The following is a 23,776-nucleotide window of genomic DNA, read 5'->3' on the forward strand; positions in this document are numbered from 1 at the left end:
TCCATGCACATGGTCAATGCCACAAAACAATGTGTTCCATTTCATTGGGGCTCCCCCCAACCTCCCTCAATCAAAGAATGGTTAGCAAAGATAAATAAAATAGCGGAGATGGAACGCTTGATTAGCATAGCCCGAGACACCCCCACCAAATTTTCTACCAAATGGGCCTGTTGGACCCACTTCCAAACCACTGCAGCAAATTAAGCAATCCGCCACCCCAAGCCCTTAACGGGACCTCATAGTGATTTGAAGTCAATAAATACCTATATGGCTCCTATGGTTTAAAGATCTCCATTTCCTATAAACGCCTAACCTATCACTTCCACTGCCTAAAATAGAGACGACCAGCAGCCTCTCTCCCCATATAATTAATTGGAGGGAGTGAGAGATGGTCCCTCACCCCTTCCCTTTCCTCCTACCTTTCCCACTATACCCTCTTCCCCACCTCCCCATTCTCTCTCTATCTCTTGTCTATCAAATATCCCCTCTGACATACAATAACCTCACTTTTAATACTGACTACATTACGTTATATGAATGCATACTGGTTCTTTTTTTTTACCACATTTCAGGTTCCCCTACTTCTTTTGGCATATGCCAACCCCGCCCTAATTCTCAGCATCAACTTGCTCACCATAAATACGCAAGTATACCCATTACTTCCTCAACATCCTAATTTATTTCACCCACTGATGGACATGGTTCTCTAAAATAATACTAAATCCCCATCCCAAAACTGTGAAATATGGTATCCACTTGCTAAACAGTTCATCCCCATCCATCTCCCAGAGATACTTACAATCACCTGTGTACCCCTTATATGAGTTGAATTGAGAGGAATCTTAATATAGAGCGGTCTTACCCCGAAGGGTCCCGACACGCATAGCAAAGATACTGGAAGAAGAGGGCCCAGGGACCAAGAGCAGCACAGAGCAGCAGAAGGGTAGAAGAGAGAGATATGACTCCCCCATATGATTAAATTGATGTGCCTTTCCAGCTAAAGATGGACCTGCTGCTCATTCTTAACAAGACTCACCATACAATGTTCTATACTTTTATGATCTTATGTTCTCTTCAATACCCTATGTAAAGGTTACAATATATGCTTTCATTCAGGGCAAAATTCCTGCGGGAATGCATGGGAACGGAGTTCCTGTACTTTTTCCACAACAGGAACTCAGTTCCCGTTAGCAGCCGTGTCCTGCAAGACTTTGAAGTATGTGAGCTGTGTGGCAGGTGCTTCACCAGCAGCCGCCGACACAGCTCACAATAGTAAGTGCCGCACACCTGACCATTCAGGCATTGCCAGTAGGGGGCCCATGACAGCTTCCGTTTCATTCTACCTGTCAATCACAGCTAGCTAATGGGTAGATCAGGTCTAAGTCTAGCTGAAGGGTAGATCAGCTATTCTGCTATCAGGACATGCAGGGAGAGAGGTGAGCTGAGGGAGGAACATCAGTTTGGGGTGGTAAGCTGAGCACAATCCCTAGCAAAGTTTAATGCCCGGAGGGAAGTTTACGTGGAAATATATGAAGGGTTGGAATAGCAGCGAGTGTGTGTTGGAGCCGTGCAGAGTTTGCTGCCCCACCAAGCTAACATACATCTCCTAAGCAGGAACACAACACCATCTCCCCAAGCATTCTGTCCAGATAATGTGCAGTTCATTTGTGACCTTTCCGTTTAACCCTGTGTTATCCAAACTCTGTTCAATGAAAAGTGTAAACTCACCACATAAACACTCTATATGCCAAAATAAAATTCCCCAGTAAAGATCAGAACATGATGTTCACATTTGCATGGAAGCACAATTGAATGAATGCTGATTATTCAGAGAATTACCGTATTTATGTTCATTGAGGATTGTTTTTTTTTATGTACTAACAGTTAAGCTTCATACACACAATACGAAAATTGGATGAAAAATACCACTTTTGAAGCGTTCGTGCATATGAGCGTATCATATTTTTTTTTTTGGTGGGGGAGTGGATCTTGGGTGGGAGTTCCCACACTTTTTTCCCCAGGACTTGACCCCTGCTTTCATTTATGTACTGCTTCTATTGGTTCTAAAGCATATGTGCTTCTTTTATTCCTAATAAAACTTTTATTAAAAAAATAGATAATAAAGTTCATGTGCATGTAAAGACAGGCATCCCAATACTTTTGGTAATATAGTGTATGTGAACTTTGCAGTATGCCCTATGTGACTCATGTAAAGATAAAGCATATAGAGAACTCCATCTATACAATACACAACTGATGTAGTCTGACATATGTGTTATCTGCTCACAGCTTTTGTTCAGCAATTGCGCTGGTTGCACTGACTCATATAGACATGGATGTGTCGTTCTTTAGCTTCCCTCACTATGCGCATATTTCAGTTATTGCAGGGGTTCAAACTCTCACCTGAAGAGTGGATCCACATTGAGTAAATGGTATTTTTAAAAGTACTGCACTCCCTTCCAGGTCTCCTTGACACTGAGGATCTTCGAGGTGAATATCGAGTACTTTAAGGTTGGCTGCAGCCAATAAATGGTATGGAAGGCTGTACTCAGCTCCACGAGAGAGACATTGTAGTGATGCTGGAAAGAAAAAAAAAATATATATTAGAATACATCGTGATAAAATAGTCTGTTCATTTAGACCTAGGTATTTTTGCAACTACAGTATGGGGGATAATTATAAAAAAAAAAATCTCAAAGCTGTCCATCTTGTGGAACTGCATGTGCATTTGTTTTGTGTGAATGCTGACAAAAATCAAACGTCACTAGGCAATTTTCCTTTGAGGTCAGGTGTTCTTCATTCATAGCCCTTGTACACACGGTCAGACATTCCGACAACAAAATCCGTCTGAGTTTTTCAGACGGATTTTAACCATAAAACTGGTGTTGCATACACACGGTCGGACAAAGTTGTCGGAAAATCAGATAGTTCGGAACGTGATGACGTTCGTTCACTGCGACAGAACTACGTTGAGGCTACTAGCCAATAGCTTTGGTCTCAGTGCAGTTGCACTCTGCAAGAGCAGTTGTTCCAGAGCTTAGTAAATGAGACAAAGCGTCACAGAATACCCAATCACGTGCAAGGAAAATAAACGGCGCTGGCGTCATTATTTCACATTGGAGGCCACCTAGTGTCATTGAAAATATAGAAAAAGGAAAGAGACCCTGCATGTTACTTAAAGCGGAGTTCCACCCTATTTTAAAACTTGTTCTTAAAGGAATGATAATCCCTCCACCACTCGTTTTTGGATAAAGAATTTTTACTTACCTTATGTGAAGTACACCCAGTACTTGGCCCAGGGAATCATTTTCTCCCTCACCCTGCTGCCTTCTGGGACCTGTGTGTGTCCCAGAAGACAACGGGCCATTCAGAAAGCGCCGCACGACTCGCGCATACGCAGTAAGAAACCGACGGTGAAGCCTGAAGGCTCCACTGCCTGTTTCCCTTAGTTACAATGGTGGCGCCTGCACCCGAGCTGATGGGGAGGGCGACATTGCAGGCTCCCTGGACAGGTAAGTGCCTTTATTAAAAGTCAGCAGCTACAGTGTTTGTAGCTCCTGACTTTTAATTAAAAAACATTTGCCGCTGGAACACCACTTTAACAATCTATAAGACATCTGTAGAGTGTAAGTATATAAAAAAAGTAATATACATGAGGGATGTTGGTCAATTGGGGGTGGTGGTCAGAACCCATGATTGGGTTTTAAATATTTTTAAATATAAAGATTTGTAAACAAACCACTAAAGTCAAGATTGATTATCCACTACAATGGCTGATTCATAGCTGGTGAAATAATATATCAGCCACATAGAAAACACATTGTCTTAATTATTATGATAAATCACCTAATGCATAGGCCTGCACTGTCAGAGGCAGCAGTAAAACAAATATTGGGTAGCATTGCAAAGTAGAAAGCAAAATCTGCAAATGTAATGAGCACAAATGTCTTCCTACATGCATTGACTGTACATCACATTGATAAGATCATATACATCAAGATGTTTTTTTTTCAAAAATTATTTAAAAGTCTATACATTCGCAAATTTTCAGATATTATATTACACATATTGTAAATATAGGTACAAAGTTACCCAGTAGCTGTGTGTGACAACTGCCTTACTGTTATTATCATTTTGTTTTTTGTGTGGTATGTGGGGGTGTGCTTGAGGATAGTTGTCCCTGAATCAAGTGTCTGGAAAAAAAAATATATCTTACCTGGATGGTGGGTCTCCTGGCCCATTGAATATCCATAAGACGTATAATATTCAACACCATAAACATAGATTGTAAACGTGAAGTACTTGTGGTATATTTCATGTCTTCCGTCACTTTTTCCCAAAGAGACCTCCCAGGCCCAGAATTCGCCAGACTCTTTCACCCAATAACTGTATGAGCTGAGGGGCTTCTGGTCCAGGTAGAACCCAGAGACAGAGGAAGTTTGGGATATGATCATGAGGAAGCTGTAGTAGATATTTTTTGTATAAAATTGGTAGTAATTTAATCCCAGTAACGATGGAGGAACAGTGGTCAAAAAAGGGTCATAGGCTGACACAAAGGTCCGTGACTTTGAATCTTGGAAGAGATAAGAGATCATGATGGGTTTGGAAGACTTCACTGTGATCTCATTTTTTAAAGTGAGTTGAACACGGGATCCTCTCTGTAGAGTGCGCTGGGTCGTCTTCCCTAGATCTGTGACATTCACCTCAGTACCTGGATCTGCAGCTATTATATCTACAATGTCTCGAGTGTGGTTAAACAATGGGAAGATAGCAAAGAATGTTCCCCAATTCCGCACGGGATGGAGCTGTTCAAAGATTGGGTCATAACTTCCAGAGGAACCATAATAATGACTATGACCACTAAAAACAGCAACTGGAGCAGTAGACAGGATTCTGGTTCCAGTAAGGTCACTGGAGCTATAAAACTGGATAACTTGCTGCCTTCCAAGCGTCACAGAGATGTTATTACCACTATAGTAATTCACCCTATTATATGCGATATGTCCTGAAACTGTTATAGTCAACAGAACATTCTCTTGAAGACCGTTGGCCACTGCAAACTCTTTATTTGCTCCAGATGTTGATGAACTAGGTATGAAATATTCAGTCCCCAGGTCTTCTAATGGAAGAAGAGCCATGGCATCACCATTGCCAGAAGCATGGAGATATAGAAAGACGGACACTTCAACATCTGAAGTCACCAGCACAGCCTTGTTAGTCACATATGCTTCGCTCACAATATAAGAGGAGCTCAATGTCACCCCAGCACTGCTGTTTCTTGAAACATACACAGTCTTGCTAAAACTTGAATAAGGAATTGTGACTGTTACCGTTGCAGCTTTATCGCATGTGACAATATACAGATCAGCTATTTGATTTGAATGATAACTGTACATAGACACCGCTACAAACTTCCTTTGCCCATTTCCTTAAAAAGAGGAAAAAAAAATATTAGAGAATTTTGGTTCAGTGTTAACCTGGACCCTTTCCTTTTACATGTAAAAATTTGATAGAACAATTGAACTTTCAATAATTTTTTTTTTAAATTACAAAGCAAAATTACAAAGCAATTTTTTTTTTACTAAATTACAAAGCAATCAAAGACATAAAATAACTGTTTTGTATGGACCGCTTTCACAAAAAGTGCCGCTATTTGCAATTCGATCTTACAATAAGGTGTGTTGAAGCTCAGTTTTGACTTCACAATTGACAAGTCGAAGGAAAGTGGTTGAAATTGATTAAAAATTCCCATGTGTGTGACCAGCTCAAGAGCTACCAAATCATAAGGATTTCACAAAAGGAAAGTGCAAAGTAGACTTGCATTTTAGTAGTAAAATGTAATTTCTTTGCTACAGTTCTAAGTACTTTTTGCATGACATTAATGTTATTTTCACTGCTATTGAGCAAGCTGGCTTCTCTGTGTTTTATGCCTTCCAGGCTGCTTTCACATTGCTCTGTAGCAAAAACACAGTAAAAATTCATATCCGTTTTTGACTAATTTTTGATGCTCTTCTAAGCAAAAGTATTTCACCAGCACACCATTAATATACAGAACGGGTCCAAAGTTTTATTCAGAGATCATATCATAAGATCTGAAGCAACATTTCTGAGCCTACAGGAGCCCTTCATCAGGTATGCAAGGGGGTCCTTCATGGCTCCAAAATTTAGCTTCAGATGTTATGATGTGATCGCTGAATAAAGCTTCGGACCAGTTCTGGATATTCATATTGTGCTGGTGACATACTGTCACTCTGATTGTCTTCGGTTTCCAGCCAGTGGTCGCTGCATTACCAGTCTACATCCACAGCCATTCTGCAGGAACGTGTGCTCTGGGAATATTGCGTTTGTGTTTCTGTGCATTTCCAGTGTGTTTTCCAGGTGCCCTGCACATGTGAAACATGGACATGCGACTCAAAAAAAACACACCAAAAAAGCAAGTGCATTTACATAGTTACATAGTAGGCAAGGTTGAATAAAGACACTAGTCCCTCCAGTTCAATGTGTGCAGGTGCACATGTGTCAGTGTCTATTATTACTCATATCCCTGTACATTGTACTTTTTAAGACGCACATCCAAGAGTCTTTTAAAAATATCCATACTCCCCTCTCCCTCCACCGATTGTGGAAGAGAGTTCCACATCCTTATTGCCCTGACATTGAAAACCCCCTGCGCAATTTAAGGTTAAAACGTTTCTCCTCCAATTTCATTGTGTGGCCCCGTGTCCTTGTACACTCCCTGAGACTGAATAGTTATTTTTCTATGCTGGGATCACCAATTGAGGTATTTGTAGATCGCTATCATGTCCCCTCTCAAACATGTCTCCGCTCCAGCAAGAATAAATTTAGTGCTTGTAGTCGTTCCTCGTAATGTAGGGCGCCCAGTTCCCTTATTCGTTTTTTTTGCCCTTCTTTGGACTCTCTCCAGCTCCAGCATATCCGTCTTTTTGGTAAGTGTAGTAAAATCTAGACAGGCCTAGCTGGAAGTTAGAATGTTTGTTTTGAATTGTGTGGGCTGGGAGTGGCTCAGAGATTAGCAGCTAGTGACTCACAGGCAGTCCCGCCAAGACCTCCCTCTTCCTTAAAGAGGATTCTAGAAGGAGAGGAGGAGAGGTGAGGTGGAGCTGCCTGGGGTATTCTAAGGAGCCCTGACCAATCCCCAACCTGGTTTGGCAGGGGGTGGGCCTCCTTAAATACCTAGAGTCAGCCCGGCTGGGGAAGAGTTGTCGGGTGAAACTGAGGATGGAGTTCTAGGCTGCCTTTGAGGGAGCTCCCCAGTCTGGGAGGTGACTTTGGGCCTTTCAAGAAAGCATGAAGGATCATGGCAGGAGGCACAGGAGGAGTCAGAGAGGACAGCAGGAGCTAGTACTGCCGGGCAAGTCTTCAGGAGGGAACCAAGAGGGCTGGTGAGTGAAATTCACAGTCAGGAGGACTGGGGATGCATGCCTGAGAGGACTGGGAGTGTGCAGTCTGGGATGGGTGCAGAGCCAGCAGTGTGAACTGTGATGTTACGGGCAGTGGAGTCGGCAGCTGCAGCCAGGAGGGCTGGCAGAGCTTGAAGAGGGCTGACTGGGAGCAGTAGTCCAACTGTTAGGACAGCTAGCACTAAAGAGACGTTCCATATTTTCTGCTACACTATAGGGGCCTGGCCTGCAAATGGTAATTACTGAGGGCTAAACATGTGCTAGCTGCACTTAGAGTAAAGAGTTGTACAGGAGGAAGAGGGAGAAATCAATAGTCTGCAAGCAAGAGATGTCCAGGAGGAGTCTGGAAAATAAATATGTACAAAGAGTTTCTTCCCAGTTGATTGTTCCACTGGGCATCCCATAGGTGTGCACAGCCTATTTTATTAGGGTGTGCACCCCAAACCCCAACCACATATGCATTTGTGTGCATGTGTGTGTATATATACTGATGGTGTCAGTAGAGCAATGAACAGTGTCAGTAGGGCAGAGATTGATGTCAGTAAGGCAGTGGCTGGTGTCATTAGTTTTTATTTTCAGTATTTTATTTTTTACAATTTTATTTCTTTTATTATTTTTCATTATTTTTTTAGGAGCTCCATTATGGGGCTTTACTGAAATACCGAGGGTCTAAACAGTAGGAATCTGCACCAAATGTGGTGATTAGGGTGTGCCCGGTCACACCTGTCACATCCTGTGCGCACGCCTATGGGGCATCCCATATATTCCTTTACCCATCCAAGTTTATCCCCTCAATAAAAACAACAAAAACAAACAAAAACAAACATATGGACTGTTCATTGATTCTAAAGTGACTGAGAAGTGAATGTCGGGCTGGGCAGAGTGACAGGTGGGCCACATCATTAAGTAGCCCCTGCGGAGGTACTGCTACACTTCCTTCTAGCTCCATCCAGCACATCCTTCCTTTAAATGCATCTTTGCCAAGCTTTTCCATTCATTTCAATGGTCAGCTGCATTGTTGGTGGGGTTTTGAAAATAGCACTAAAGATACAGCATGAAACTCACCACACCCACAGAACAGTGATGTGAAGAGTCCTATAGGATTTAAAGGGATTGCGTTTTTGCTGCATTTTTAGGAAGGTATGCAGGAGCGGGACGCGGCGGCGGGCTGTTTTTTATCTGCAAATTGTGTTCTTTTTAATTGTAATTTAATTATTTTTTTATTGTTAAACTAAACAGTACAATATTACACCATGCGGAGCTTCTTTTTCTTATATTAATTGACGGTTCTAATGGAGTAATGGCAAGATAAAGAATACAAGCTACATGTTATCCGAAGTGGTGGGAGAGCTCTGTGTTCACCCTGGCCAGGGTATGTGGCCATATGTGCATTTGACCTCTCTTTAATTAGAGGGTCTACAGCTTCTGGTAAGGGCATCTCCAGATTAAGGTGGTGCTTTTGGAAACTACCGCCAATCTGTGCTAGCCACTAGCCAATTATAATCCACCTAGAGCTGGCCATACACTAGTAGAATTCTGTTGGAAAATTTATGTTTTAAAGCGCAGTTCCGCTGATTTTTTTAAATTTTTTTTTAAAGTCAGCAGCTACAAATACTGCAGCTGCTGACTTTTAAAATATGGAAACTTACCTGTCCAGGGCACCAGCAATGTTGGCACCCGAGGCCGATCGATCCCTCGGCTCTCGGGTGCTGGTGCCACCATCTTCGGTAGGGGAATCAGGAAGTGAAGCCTTGTGGCTTCACTTCCTGGTTCCTTACTCCGCATGCGCGACTCATGCTGCGCGATCCCACTGGTCCGTGCTGTCTTCTGGGACCTGTGTTTCTCCCAGAAGCCAGCGGGGGAAGGGGTGGAGAAGGCGCCCAAAGTGGCATAGATACCCGCGGGTGGCTCGGGTATCTATACCCGAAAGTGGGAGCAAAATACCTGTGTTAGACAGGTATCTTCTCCCCCCTGAAAGGTGCCAAATGTGACACCGGGGATCCGAAAAGCGGAAGTTCCATTTTTGGGTGGAACTCCGCTTTAAGAACATCCATTTAAATATCTTCTAATCATTAGTTGGGTCAAACTGACATTTGTTTTTGACCGTAGTGATGAGAAAAGTGTTCCTTTGGGAAAGTCTATTCATTCCAAAATCTAATTTTTAAGTATTTTCCAGTGGCATTTTCATATTATCAAATGTAACTTAACTCAAAAACACTACACTATGAAAGATTATTTAGCAAAAATATATATATAAAATCACTGCTGCTACTTTAAAACAACAAAAAAAGCCAATCAAAAAGTGAATAAATTAGTGCAAGCAAAATATATACACTAAAAATATTTCACAATAGCTGAACTTTTTGTTACTGGTGTTTTTAATTTGCGCTACTGTGTAATATTTTTAGTTAATATATTTTGCTTGCACTCATGTATTCACTTTTTGTTTGCCACATCATCTAATGTATTGGTAATAATTTTCATATGAATGTTTGTGCAAACCTTTGCTGGAAAATCTACTAGTGTTTAGTCCTTTTATTGAAAAACAGCTACGTGTTCCTGTTTAGTCTTCTTCAATCTGTGGTGCCACTGGGCAGTTATTACCCAACTATACATGAGGGCTATAGCTTTAATATTTTAGAAAAATTGGGTATGGTGATAAAAGGACTCGGGAAATGTGGAGTGGTGATGTGACGTGTTTTGTGAAATCTATTTTTATAGTTTTATTTTTCTTTTAAAATAATGTAGTTGACTGATTTCCTTATTACAGTACTAGTGCTAACCCATCACAACCTCAATTTTTATTGTTATTATAGTAACACGGAAAATACTGAACCTGGTCTGGAAATACATCTCCGGGTTTCAACAGGAAGTGAAAAAGTTGTATCTGCAGAGATAAAAAAAACAAAAAAACGTTTACTGTCATTCTATAGTCTGTATTTAAGTCATCGACAGAAGCAAACAATTTTCTAAAATTTTAATTCTACTAAAATGTTAGCTTTTTATCTGTAAAGCTTCCTATAAAGTCCACATGTCAAACATGTAAACATAGGCCGCGTACACACGGGCGGACTGTCTGTCCAACTTAGTCCGCTGAAACACATTTCAGCGGACAGTCCGCTCGTGTGTGGGCTTCAGCTGACTTTTTCAGCGGACAGTCTGGCGGACTAAGTCTTTCGGAATTTCCGTAATATTGTCCGTCCAACTTTGGTTTCAGCGGACAGTCCGCTCGTGAGTAGGCAAGTTGGACGGACTAAGTATGGCGCATGCTCAGAAAGGATTTACACGGCGAAAGGTTGCATTGCAGTGTATTGGACGTCCTATTTCTAGTCCCGTCGTACGTGCTGTACACGTCATCGCGCAAGCTTTCAACAGACTGTCTGTTCATCGTGTGTGGTCAAGTCCGTTCTTTCAAAAGTAGGACGGACTGTCCGTCGGATTGTCTGACGGACTTAGTTGGCCAGACAGTCCGCCCGTGTGTACGCGGCTTTATACTAAAATCCCAACTCCAGCCAAATCTTTTTTGTTCAGTTTTTGACAGAGGTGAAAACGGTCAGCATCCCTGCCATTCTTTTTTTTGTCTGATGAAGGGAATTGCCCTCACTGCCTGTTTTGGTGACATCCTGTCACTTGTGGTGTCAGTATGGAAGAAAAGAAATGACATCTCCCCAGCAGGAATACTGGAAGGAATAAAAACGTGGCAATAGTTTCTAACACTGGCCATCCCACTGAGTCCTTCAGTGCACCCACTTTTATTTTAACACTCTTAGAACTTAATATATCCTCCATCCCATGTCCTCTTCCTCTAGTCCCATTTCCCTTCTCCAATACCATCTCTTCCATCCTATGTCCTCCTTCAGTCCCATCTCTTCCATCTCATGTCCTCTTTCTCCTTCAGTCCCATCTCTTCCATTTCATGTCCTCCTTCTCCTTCTTGTTCTGCAGTCCCATCTCCCCCATCCCATTTCTTCCTCCTCCACTCCGTTTCCTCCATTCCATTTCCTTGATCCCATGCCCTCTTCCTCCTCCAGTCCTATCTCCTCCACCCCACATCCTCCTCCTCCTGCAGTCCTATCTCCATCCTATGTCCTCTTTCTCCATCTCATGACCTCTTCCTCCTCCATCCGATGTCCTCCTCCAATCCTCCAATCCCATCTCCTCCATTCCATGTCCTCTTCCGGTCTCATCTCCTTCATCCCAATTCCCTCCATCCTATGACCTCCTCTTCCTTCAGTCCCATCTGCTCCATACCATGTCCTTCTACTCCATCCAAAGTCCAGTCTGGCTATGTGCCCATTTTTACAAGATGGTATATATATATATATATATATATATATATATATACACACAATGAGAGTTCATTATATAACTGCCCTGGGTAATGTCTTGGGATTGAGGCAGTGATCGTATAATAAAGGAATGAGGATAAGATGTGTTAGGTCTGCAATGTGTTAGTAGAGGCAGAAGAGCTGACACTCAGGCTGGCCAATGCTGTTCTCCAGAGGTAAGAGGATCAGGAATTTGGATGGACACATCAGCAATCTGCACACATGCCATAGTGTGCTGTGGGGAGCCTTATGCAGGACCTCGCATAGACCCCACCTCCAGAAAAATGCAGGCTGGGGAGGGGGTTCATGGAATTTCTGCGGGTGGGGGGGATACTCCTACCTCAATCATGAGCCCAATGAGAATGCAGATGTTGAAGAAGAAGCCAATGTCAGCATGGTTGTGGATAATTTCCTGGCTAAAGATGGGGTAGGGTTTTTCTTCCATTTACTGCCAACCAATCTTCCTGCCTTTCTGCTCTACCCCTCTGCTGAGTCTGGCCCTTCCTCTCCACGGAAGACATTCCCTCCCCAAGAATGACCTGCCCACTTAACAGGGTGTACAGTAGTCCCCCTCAACTTCCCCAATACTTAGCTGAGCCCCATCTCCATCGATGGATGTTGCAGGAGTGTCTCGGCTCTCCCTCCTTATTGGCTGAGATGGAAGTGTAGCGTCATTGGCTCCCGCTGCTGTCAAATTCAGTGAGCTAATGAGGAGAGAGAGGGGAAAGGGCTGGGCCGCAGCTCTGTGTCTGAATGGAAAGCTGAATAGAAAGCTGTTTGCTGTGGGAGCACTTAACAGGAGGGGGGGTCCAGGAGCACCAAAGAGGGACCCGAGAAGGAGAGGATCAGGGCTACTCTGTGCAAAACCATTACACAGAGTAGGTAATTATGATATACTTATTATTCTTAACAAAAAAAGAGACTTTACAATCACTTTAAACTGATCTTCAGTATTTGAACATGAATATTGATCTTCAGCTACATTAGAAATGTACCAGATTCACTTACTTGGCATCTCAGTTGTAGTTGTTTGCTCAGCATTATGGACATCATTCACTGTAATAAATTATAACATATAGAACAAGTTTATTGCACATGGTAAATTATGGGAAGAATGGTAAGGTTTGGATTAGGATAACCCCAAAATACACTGGATCTCACACTTTTGACTACGCCATAATCTCTTCTAGATCTTTATCACAATCACGGGCCGCGTGGCTGGACTCCTTAAGATCTCTGGTTCCTTGACAATTGAGGTTCTAGTGATATCTCAAACTTTATCTTCCAAGGCAGGCAAACATAGAAAGGTTTTTTGTGTATAACTTCCCATTCAACTGTAGAAACGCGTGATTATCAGTGCAGTCCCAACAGTGCCCATCCGTGATGCCTATTGGTGCTATCAATGCCCATTAGTCCAGCCTCATCAGCGCACATCAGTGAAGGAGAAAAATTTTCTTTTTGCAAAATTTTATAACAAACAATGAAAAACATTTTTTTTCTCCACATTTTCTGTATTTTTTGGTTTATTTAGCAAAAAAAGAAAAACCCAGTGGTGATTAAACACTTTCAGACCAGACCATTTTGCTGGCTTAAGACCAGACCACTTTTTGCGATTCGCCACTGCGTCGCTTTAACTGACAATTGCACGGTCGTGCAACGTCCTTTTTTCCCACAAATAGAGCTTTCTTTTGGTGGTATTTGATCACCCCTGCGGTTTTTATTTTTTGTGCTATAAACAAAAAAAGAGCGACAATTTTGAAAAAACTGCATTCTTTTTTACTTTTTGCTATAATAAACCTTTTTTTCCTTCAGTTTAGGCCGATACGTATTCTTCGAAATATTTTTGGTAAAAAAATCGCAATAAGCGATTATTGATTGGTTTGCGCAAAATTTATAGCGTATTAATAATATTAATATTTTTTTTTTACTAGTAATGGCGGCGATCAGCAATTTTTATTGTGACTGGGCACATCAGACATTTTTGACACATTTTTGGGACCATTGTCATCTATACAGCAATCATTTCTATACAAATGCACTGATTCCTGTGTAAATGACACTGGCAGTGAAGGGGTTATCCAGGGGGTGGCAGTGTAGGGGTTAAGTGTGCCCAAGGGGTGTGTTACTAACTGTGGGGGGGCGTGGCTGTGTCTTAGTGAACACTGATCTACGACCGGACTCACAGGGGTCCCGACTGGCATGCGTGTGCCGCCGCCGGCATGCATGCAATGGCACGGCGCCAATTTCAAATGGACGTACCTGTACGTCAATTTGCCTGCCTGTGCCATTCTGCCAACGTAAATCGTCGTGCGCCGGTCGGGAAGTGGTTAAATACCACCAAAAGAAAGCTCTATTTGTGTGAAAAAAATTATAAAAATGTATTTCTTGATCATACATCACGGGACACAGGAGCTTCATTACATAGTGGGTTATATAGGCACCTCTGGTGATTGGACACTGGTTGACCCTAATTAAGGAGAATTCCTCCCCTATATAACCCCTCCCATCTGGGAGGCACCTCAGTTTTTTCACCAGTGTCTGGGTGATGGTCACGTAAAACTTAGCTCTATGCAGGTCCCTGCGAGGGCCGAAGGGCTACAACAAACCGGATCCATACCTCGGGCCGATATTTGACTCCCATGATGATATGGTACCCGGGCCTCGTCTGCCGAAGAAACGAGGTTCTGCCTGTAAGTCCTCTCCATTGGAAGACTGGGCTCTGGGAAAACCAGACTTGGGGTACTGTTTACTCAGAGCGCCCGTAAGTTTCTGGCAGAGCTTTCTACATAGCCCAGGTGGGAGGATCTTTTCGTAAGAGCCCCAGATATACCTGAAGGTTGGCTAACAATACCCGCCGTGATGGGTGAAGGCTGGAATTGGTCTGATATCAGCAATTCCTGCGGCGGGGACAGGTAAGGGAAGTCATCCTATATATTTAAATATATGAATGGATTTCTTAATTGTGAGTAGTTTGTATGTCTTACCTGGTTTCCACCACTAGAGGGAGTAAGAGCAGCCTGATGCATACTTACATGCCTTTCAATACAAACACGCTCAGTGAAAGCCTGGTTTCTCCAGCTACTCACGTCTCCATTACAGTCCCTGCCACAGATGAAGGTAAACAGGGGTCCCACGCAGTTCAGGGGTCCCACGCTGCTCCGTTTTGGGTTCTCCTCCCCCCCGGATTCCGCGGTCCTCGTGCATGCGCGCGGACGCATGCACGCGCGCCGGGCGCGCTCCCGGCCTTATGGAGGAGGGGGGGGGGTGTGGTTGCGAGCCGTGCATGTCAGTGTGCACGGCGCTGTACTGCGCAGGCGCCAGGCGGCAGTTTTTAAAAAGCCCAGAGCGTCAGGGGACTGTAACTGGAGACACAGGAGCTGTGGGCAGTAAGCATCCGTGGGGATTGGATCCAGGCAAACCTTAAGACACCTACTCAGCATCAGGTTGTGCAGTTTAAGCATATATTGATTTATTGTGAGACTTTAAGCGCAACAGTGATCGCACTTGTACTAGTACCTCTGCTTTGTAGCTTAGTACTATGTCTCCTCGTAAGAGGGTTTCAGGGGGAGGTAATAAGAGCACTGGCAAGTCACCGCCTAGGTCCAGGGGTTCCAAAAGTGCCTGTAAATTACCATCCCCCTCTGCAAGACTGGAGCCAGCCTCTCATAACGAGTCAGTGCACCTGTCAGGTTTTGCAGCCTCTCCTAATGTCGCAGCCCCGGTTTATGTCATTGAGGACTCCCTTAGGGCTACATTGGAGGGTTTGAAGGGAGAATCATGAATTTTATTTCTGCTTCCCTAAAAGATAGCAGGAAAAGGGGTAGATCCCCTCCCTCTGCTGAAATCCCTCTCTCGGATAGTTGTTCTGAAAATGAGGAGGGATCCCTATCTTTGGATAGGGATCATGAGCAGTCGGATGAGTCAGAGGAAGAGGAGATAGTCCCCTCCTCCCAGGCACTCAGAAAGCAGGTGCAGTATTATACTGAATTGGTGCGTACCACATTCAGAATGCCTGCTGCTGAAGTCGCTATGTCCTCTGTCTCTTCCCTGGGAGTCAGGAAAGCCCCACAGACTGCCTATTCCTTTCCGATTCATCCTTTAATGGATAAATTGATGTATGAGGATTGGGGACATCCCGATAAACTGTTTACTCCTCCCAAAAGGGTTTTCCATGCATTATTCTGTGGAGGAAAGTTTCACCAAGAAGTGGGGGGTCCCATCTGTCGATGCGGCTGTTTCTTGTGTGAATAAAAACCTAACTTGTCCTTTGGATAATGCACAGGTATTCAAGGATCCAACTGATAAAAGGCTGGAAACCTTATTAAAAACCTCCTTTTCCATAGCTGGCGCTGTGGTGCAACCTACAGTCGCAGCCGTGGGGTTGTGTCAGTTCCTCAAGGAACAGGTTAAACAGATGTTTGGGCTCCTTCCCAGTGAGGAAGTAGAAGATTATGCAGAATTGCCTCACATCCTGTGTTTCATAATTGATGCGATTTTGGATTCTGTCCAACAAGCATCACGTTTATCCCTCATGTTGGTACACATGCGCAGGGCTCTATGGCTAAAGAATTGGGCTGCTGAGCTGTCATGCAAAAAGCATTTGACTGGGTTCCCGTTTAAAGGGGAGCGTTTGTTTGGGGAAGAATTAGATAAATTCGTCCAAAATATTTCAGGAGGTAAGTCTACTCTCCTTCCAGTCAAAAAGAGCAAGCGTCCTTCATTCAGGCGTGCTCTCTCTCTTTAGAGCATCAAGCTCTAAACAGTGGCGACGGCCTTCTCAGTCCTCCTCTGCTAGAAAGGCTCAAGGCCGAGTCCAGGGACAGAAAAAGACTTGGGGGGAAAGCCTGCCAAGCAGAGCCCCAAAACCTCCTTGTGAAGGGGCGCCCCCACTCGGCAGAGTGGGGGGAAGGCTCCTGCAGTTGCAGGCGCCTGGCGGGAAGAGATTCAGGACAAGTGGGTGATCTCTTCAGTATCTCTGGGCTACAAGCTAGAGTTTCAGGAGATTCCACCTTCTCGTTTCCTAAGGTCAAGGATCCCCAGGGATCCAGTAAAGCAAAAACCGCTATTCCTGGCCTTAGATCAATTACTATCCCAGGGTGTGATAGTAGAAGTGAGCCAGAAAGATCAGGGTTCAGGGTTTTATTCAAATCTCTTCACCGTTTCAAAACCAAATGGAAGTGTCAGACCTATCCTGGATCTGAAAGACCTAAACCGGTTTTTACACATCCAGACCTTCCGAATGCAGTCAATCCGCACTGTGGTCTCCTCCTTGCATGGGGGAGAATTCATGGCATCAGTAGATATCAAGGATGCATATCTCCATGTGCCAATTTTTCCCGCACACCAGAAATTTCTAAGGTTCGCGGTAGAGCGGCGCCATTTTTTTATTTGTGGCCTTGCCGTTCGGGCTGGCTACAGCCCCTCGAGTCTTCACGAAGATTCTGGACCCTCTCTTAGCAATCTTAAGAGTTCAGGGTATAGCCGTCATGGCTTATCTAGACGACTTGCTTCTCGTGGAGAGAACTGCAGCGTTCCTAAGTCGCAGCGTCACCAAAACGCTAGAACATCTAGAACGCCTAGGTTGGATTATAAACCTAGAAGAGTCGTCCCTACAACCGACTACCAGGTTGGAATACCTAGGTATGATTATCGACACCGCTCAGGGCAGGGTGTTTCTTCCAAGGCTAAGGGCCTTGGCCATCGGAGATCTGGTGCGCCTGATTCTGGGCAGAAGATCTTCCTCCATTCGGTTGTGCATGAGACTATTGGGAAAGATGGTCGCCTCCTTCGAGGCTGTCCCATTCGCCCAGTTCCACTCGAGGCCTCTGCAAGGATGCATCCTTGCGGCTTGGAACAGGTAGCCCCAATCCCTGGATCTTCCTATGCGTTTATCCCCCGGGACACGCAAAAGTCTTGTCTGGTGGTTACAAACCAGGAATTTGCTGAAAGGCAAAACTTTTCTTCCCCTCTCATGGAAGATTGTCACAACGGATGCCAGCCTGACAGGCTGGGGAGCCGTATTCAAAGGAACGTGCTCGCAGGGGAAATGGTCTGCGACCGAAAGTCTGCTGCCCATAAATATCTTGGAGATTCCGGCAGTTTACATGGCACTCATAGAGTGGTCTTACAGACTGCGAGGTTTCCCGGTTCGGATTCAGTCCGACAATGCCACCGCAGTGGCTTACATCAATCACCAGGGCGGTACCAGAAGTCTGGTGGCCCAAAAGGAGGTGAATCGCATACTTGTCTGGGCAGAAAGAGCATGTTCCGTGTCTTTCTGCAGTCTTCATCCCAGGAGTGGAGAATTGGCAGGCGGATTTTCTCAGCCGCCAGCAGTTATGCCCAAGAGAATGGGCTCTGCACCCCGACGTGTTTCAGAACATATGTCACAGGTGGGGCACTCCAGACGTGGATCTGTTTGCGTCCAGATTCAACAGGAAACTGGACAAGTTTGTGTCAAGGACAAGAGATGCGCTTGCCCAGGGGTCAGATTCTCTGACAGTTCCCTGGGATCGGTACAATCTGATCTATGCCTTCCCCCTGAGCCCGCTGCTATCGCGGTTCCTGGGAAGGGTCAAGAGGGAGTCGAAGTCGGTCCTTTTGGTAGCCTCAGCTTGGCCCAGGCGACCATGGTTTGCAGAAATCATGAAGTTGGCAGTGGGCAGGCCATGGACCCTCCCTCTCCGGCCAGATCTGCTCTCACAGGATCCAATCTACCATCCTGCTTTACGCAGTCTGAATTTGACGGTCTGGCTGCTGAGACCCACATTCTGAGAGACTGTGGCCTTTCGGGGCCAGTCCTTTCTACTCTGGTCAATGCCAGAAAGCCGGCCTCCAGGCGTATCTATTACAAGATCTGGAGGACATATGTTTCCTGGTGTGAACTCAGGAGATGGCATCCTAGAAAGTATGTCATTAACAGAATCTTGGCCTTTCTCCAGTCAGGCCTAGAAATGAATTTGGCCATAAGCACCATCAAGGTGCAGATTTCGGCCCTGTCGGTATTTTTTCAAAAACCTCTTGCATCACACTCCCTAGTACGGGCTTTTATCCAGGGAGCTATGCGGATAAAACCGCCAGTTAAACCTCCGGTATGCCCATGGGATCTGAATTTGGTTCTCTCGGCCTTACAGGGCCAACCATTTGAACCTTTGCATCTGGCTTCTTTAGCTCTCTTGACTAAAAAGCTGGTCTTCTTAGTAGCCATATCCACGGCTAGAAGAGTATCAGAATTGGCAGCTCTTTCCAGTAAAGACCCCTATTTAATTATCCATAAGGACCGGGTGGTTATGCGTCCCAACGGGTCCTTTCTACCTAAGGTGGTTCCGGGTTTCCATCTGAATCAGGATATAATCCTACCATCCTTTTTTCAGAACCCTCAGTCCATAGAGGAAGACTCTTTACACACTTTAGATGTGGTTAGAGCAATCAGTCTTTATCTTCAAGCAACTGCTCAGATAAGAAGAACTGACTGTTTATTTATTCTGCCAGAAGGCCCTAGAAGGGGTCAGGCAGCGTCAAAGTCCACTCTCTCAAAGTGGATCAGACAGGTTATTTCTCAGGCCTATAGCTTAAAGGGGAAGATTCCTCCTTTTCAGGTGAAAGCGCACTCTACTAGGGCTGTCAGTGCTTCTTGGGCAGTGCATCACCAGGCCTCCCTGGCTCAGATCTGTAAGGCTGCGACTTGGTCATCAGTCCACACATTCACCAGATTCTATCAGGTGGATGTCAGAGGGCAAGAGGATATCGCCTTCGGGCGCAGTGTACTGCAGGCTGCAGTTTAGGTCCTCAGGTCCCTGGCGGTCTATGTTTATGATCTGTGTCTCCCTCCCCTCAATCTGAGCATTGCTATGGGACATCCCACTATGTAATGAAGCTCCTGTGTCCCGTGATGTATGATCAAGAAAATTGGATTTTTATATACAGCTTACCTGTAAAATCCTTTTCTTGAGAGTACATCACGGGACACAGGGCTCCCGCCCCTCTTGGGTTTTACGGGTTTCTTATTGCTTTGCTACAAAACTGAGGTGCCTCCCAGATGGGAGGGGTTATATAGGGGAGGAATTCTCCTTAATTAGGGTCAACCAGTGTCCAATCACCAGAGGTGCCTATATAACCCACTATGTAATGAAGCTCCTGTGTTCCGTGATGTACTCTCAAGAAAAGGATTTTACAGGTAAGCTGTATATAAAAATCCCATTTTTGGGTATAGTGTTGCATGACCGCACAGTTGTCAATCAAAGTGTGACAATGCTGTAAGGTGAAAATTGCCCTTGGCAGAAATGGGATAAAAGTGCCCAGTAGGCAAGTAGGCAAGAGGAGCTCCGGACATAATTGTAGCTGCTGACTTTTAATAAATAGACATTCACCTGCCCCAAGATCCAGCGCCGTGCTCACCCAAGCAATTTTATCCATCCCTTTTTGGTCCCCGGCATCAGCATCTTAACTGTGGGTGCCCAGCTGTGACAGCTTGTGTCATCACACCTAGGTGCCCACTGCGCATGTGCGAGCCATGCTACTCATTGTGAATAGTCCTACAGTCTTCTGGGACCTGTGACATGTCCCAGAAGACTACAGGATGGAAGAGGGAGGAGAACTTCCACTCAGGTCCTTTAAGCGTTCCAAGCAGAAGTGGGGAGCGGGTACCTGTCAAAACCAGGTACCTGTGTTAGAATATTACCGTATATACTCGAGTATAGGCCGACCCGAATATAAGCCGAGGCCCCCAATTTACCACAAAAAAACCGGGAAACTTATTGACTCGTGTATAAGCCGAGGGTGAGACATGCCTGTCCATCCCTGTGTGTCCGTCCATCCCTGTGTGTCCGTCCATCCCTGTGTGTCCGTCCATCCCTGTGTGTCCGTCCATCCCTGTGTGTGCAGCCTTGTGTGTCCAGCCTACCTGCGTCCCGAGCCTGCGTCCCGAGCCTGCGTCCCGAGCCTGCGTCCCGCCTGCGTCCCGAGCCTGTGTGCTTCTGCTATGCCAGGATCGCCGCTCTTCTCGTCTGACAGACGGCGTCGGCGCCTCGGCGGCCATTCCACTGTTCAAAAGCCGCGCCTCCGTCTGTGATAGGCGGAACACTCAATTTCCCAGCAGTCTGTGTTCCGCCTATCACGGACATCCTCTCATCCTCGTCCGTAGAATGAGGATGAGCGGATGTCCATGATAGGCGGACCACTGACTGCTGGGAAATTGAGTGTTCCGCCTATCACAGACAGGGAGGCGCGTCTTTTGAATAGTAGAATGGCCGCCGTCTGTCTGCTCGACACGCTGATCGGGCAGGCAGACGGCGATGACTCGAGTATAAGCCGAGGGGGGCACTTTCAGCCTCAAAAAAGAGGCTGAAAATCTCGGCTTATACTCGAGTATATACGGTATTTCAAATTCATAATTCGGCACTTATAGGTGTTCTATTATATTCATGGCAAACTTGCAAAACATATTTGGTTTTATGATTAGTCATAATAAATATAGTGTGTATGAATGACCTTGATCAAATGTTCAGTAAAATATAGCCCCATCTAAAGCTGAGCATTGCTGGATGTTTCTTGTGTAGCCAATTTCAGTATGACATATAAGGTATCTTGGTATAGAATGTCATGAGAAGACAAGAATAGATCAGTTTAGGTAGTTAGAGGAATTATATATTTTTTGTTTATATCTTGTTAAGTAAGTTTAGTGTAGTCTCAGTCATATTAAAGCGGAGGTCCACCCTAAAGTGGACCTTCCGCTCATTGGAATCTCCCCCCCTCCGGCGCCACGATTGGCACCTTTCAGGGGGGAGGGGGTGCAGGTACCTGTACAGTACAGGTATCTGCACCCACTTCCGGGATAGCTCTCTGCGGAAAGGGGCGTAGATCACGCCCCTTTCCGAAAGTCCCCTGCTGCCTGCTGGGAAACACACAGATCCCAGAGGCAGCGGGTCCATCCTTATTGTGCAGCGCGACTCGCGCATGCGCAGTAGGGAACTGGGAAATGAAGCCGAAAGGCTCCACTTCCTGATTCCCATACCCAAGATGGCGGCGGCAGCACCCGAGAGACGATCGAGAGATCGGCTTCGGGTGCCGACATCTCGGGCGCGCTGGGCGGGTAAGTGTCCTTATTTTAAAAGTCAGCAGCTGCAGTATTTGTAGCTGCTGGCTTTTAAAAAAAAAATGGCGGAACTCCCGGTGGACTCCCGCTTTAATATGTATTAGTTAGTATATAGTTACTTTATTGTAGTTACAATTGGTAATATGTGTGTTTGGTTATATGACATAGTTTGTTTGGTTATATGACATTACATAATCAGTACATTACTTCAAGTATAGTGTTACATGTGTACTTGTCAATCAAACTCCATATGGAGTACATATTGATCTTCATTCTTCAACCTGCTCCCCCTTCCCCCAAAAAAGGGCCTTAAAGCAAAACTTATCCTTTTGGATGAAGCTCCGCTTTATTAAATTCTTCAGCTTGTTGTGATGTGCCACAACTATCACCACTATTTTTATGCAAGCCACAACCGCTAAAGATGTTCTGGAATGGACCAGTATGCCAGCCCTACTATCCTCTCAACTACCCTGCCACCTTATTTCACCCCCATTTTCAGGCCCTTTTTCCAAAGGTTTTTAGGTGTCACCACAATACTAGCAACCCTCTTTCCTTTCCCTTCATACCTCATGTTATCACCATGTCTGCATTTCCCCTGCATACTTTATGTCACCACAATGCCTGCACACTCCCTCTTACCCCCTCGCCTGCATCACCCTGCAAATCCCATGTCATCACCTTGCATGCACACTCCCTCTCACCACAATGCCTGCATTCCCCTGTATATCCCATGTCACCACTCTGCTTGCACATCCCTTCTCACCACCGTGCCCCTGCACACCCCCTCTTATTCTCTACTACTACTGCGCCTACACCCCCTTGTACAACCCATCTCTCCAATGTGCCTACATTTCTTTCTGCGCCCCCTCTTCACACTGTGCCTAGATACCATTGTACACCCCATTTGATTATCATAGTGGAGCAACCCCCCCCCAATTAGCATTCATCCTGTTAAATGCATGAACATACTTTTGCTAGTTATACTCACTTGTGGTGGCTGCGTGAGACAGACGCCATCCAGAGCAAAGGAGCAGCATGAAACCAAAGTGATGGTTCATCTTGACCACTTGCCTGCAGAAGCCTTCAACATCCACTTATATAAGGGCTATCAATTGGACAAGCCCTTCACTGGAAAAATGTATTTCCAGCAGTTAATATTGGTGTGGTTAAAAAGTTTACAAGGTACCAGTGCCAAAAGTGTATACAAGGCTTCTGTTCTATGGGAGGGTTTATAACTAGCAATTAAATGGATTAAGGCTCATTAAATTCCTGACAATAGTAATGCAATAGTAAACATTTACTTAGCACTGCCTCCTGTGTAAAATTATTCGTCTGTAAAGGATGGGCAACAACAGTGCAATGACGTTATCATGCCTGAAGGTCCATTTGTCCAAAATGGCTCATTGAATTAGAAAATGCACAAACCACCACAGCGCGCTACAAGTCCCAGCTTTTAATATTCAATATCAATGGCACTCAGCGGCGGACTGACAACTCATGGGGCCCCCGGGTAATAGCAGATTATGGGGCCCCCAGGCAATCAGATGTTATGGGGCCACACAGTAGACACAAACACACACACACAGTATACAATCACACAGTATACACAGACATGTTTCTATTGGCTAAAAAGGTATTGGAGAGGTGGAGCAACTATAATCTCAGGATTTTTAGACCAACTGTCCCTGGTTTTACTGAGGCTGGCAACCCTGATGGGGCCCCCTAGTGGCATGGGGCCCTCGGGCAGTGCCCGAGTGGCCCAATGGTCAGTCCGCCCCTGGGCACTAATAAGTTCCAATCGGGCCATAAGAGAAACCAAAGGTCATGGAGTAGTAAGGTCATGGAGTAGTAAGATCCTGCAGCTTCCAGAGAGGATCCCGGATGACCCAATGCAGCTCAAAAGATAATAAGACAGGAGTGCAGGATTCACATCA

At 45.0% G+C, this 23,776-nt stretch overlaps 1 protein-coding gene across 1 annotated transcript in view; it reads right to left on the reverse strand.

The window, feature by feature from the left end:
* LOC143927606 (uncharacterized) overlaps window positions 1-22,960 on the reverse strand; it is a 30,625-nt gene extending 7,665 nt beyond the window's left edge. Inside the window, exons 1-5 of the mRNA XM_077451769.1 lie at window positions 22,831-22,960; window positions 12,758-12,805; window positions 10,258-10,308; window positions 4,217-5,428; window positions 2,404-2,579 (exon numbers count right to left, since the gene is read on the reverse strand). Of these exons, the coding sequence (XP_077307895.1) occupies window positions 2,404-2,579; window positions 4,217-5,428; window positions 10,258-10,308; window positions 12,758-12,805; window positions 22,831-22,900 (1,557 nt within the window). The 5' untranslated portion in view covers window positions 22,901-22,960. The remainder of the gene's footprint in view (window positions 1-2,403; window positions 2,580-4,216; window positions 5,429-10,257; window positions 10,309-12,757; window positions 12,806-22,830) is intronic.
* Window positions 22,961-23,776: the final 816 nt, after the last annotated feature.

Source organism: Lithobates pipiens, unplaced genomic scaffold (assembly GCF_037356315.1).
Source record: "Lithobates pipiens isolate NorthernLeopardFrog02 unplaced genomic scaffold, aLitPip1_a1.2 Scaffold_23, whole genome shotgun sequence".
NCBI lineage: Eukaryota > Metazoa > Chordata > Amphibia > Anura > Ranidae > Lithobates > Lithobates pipiens.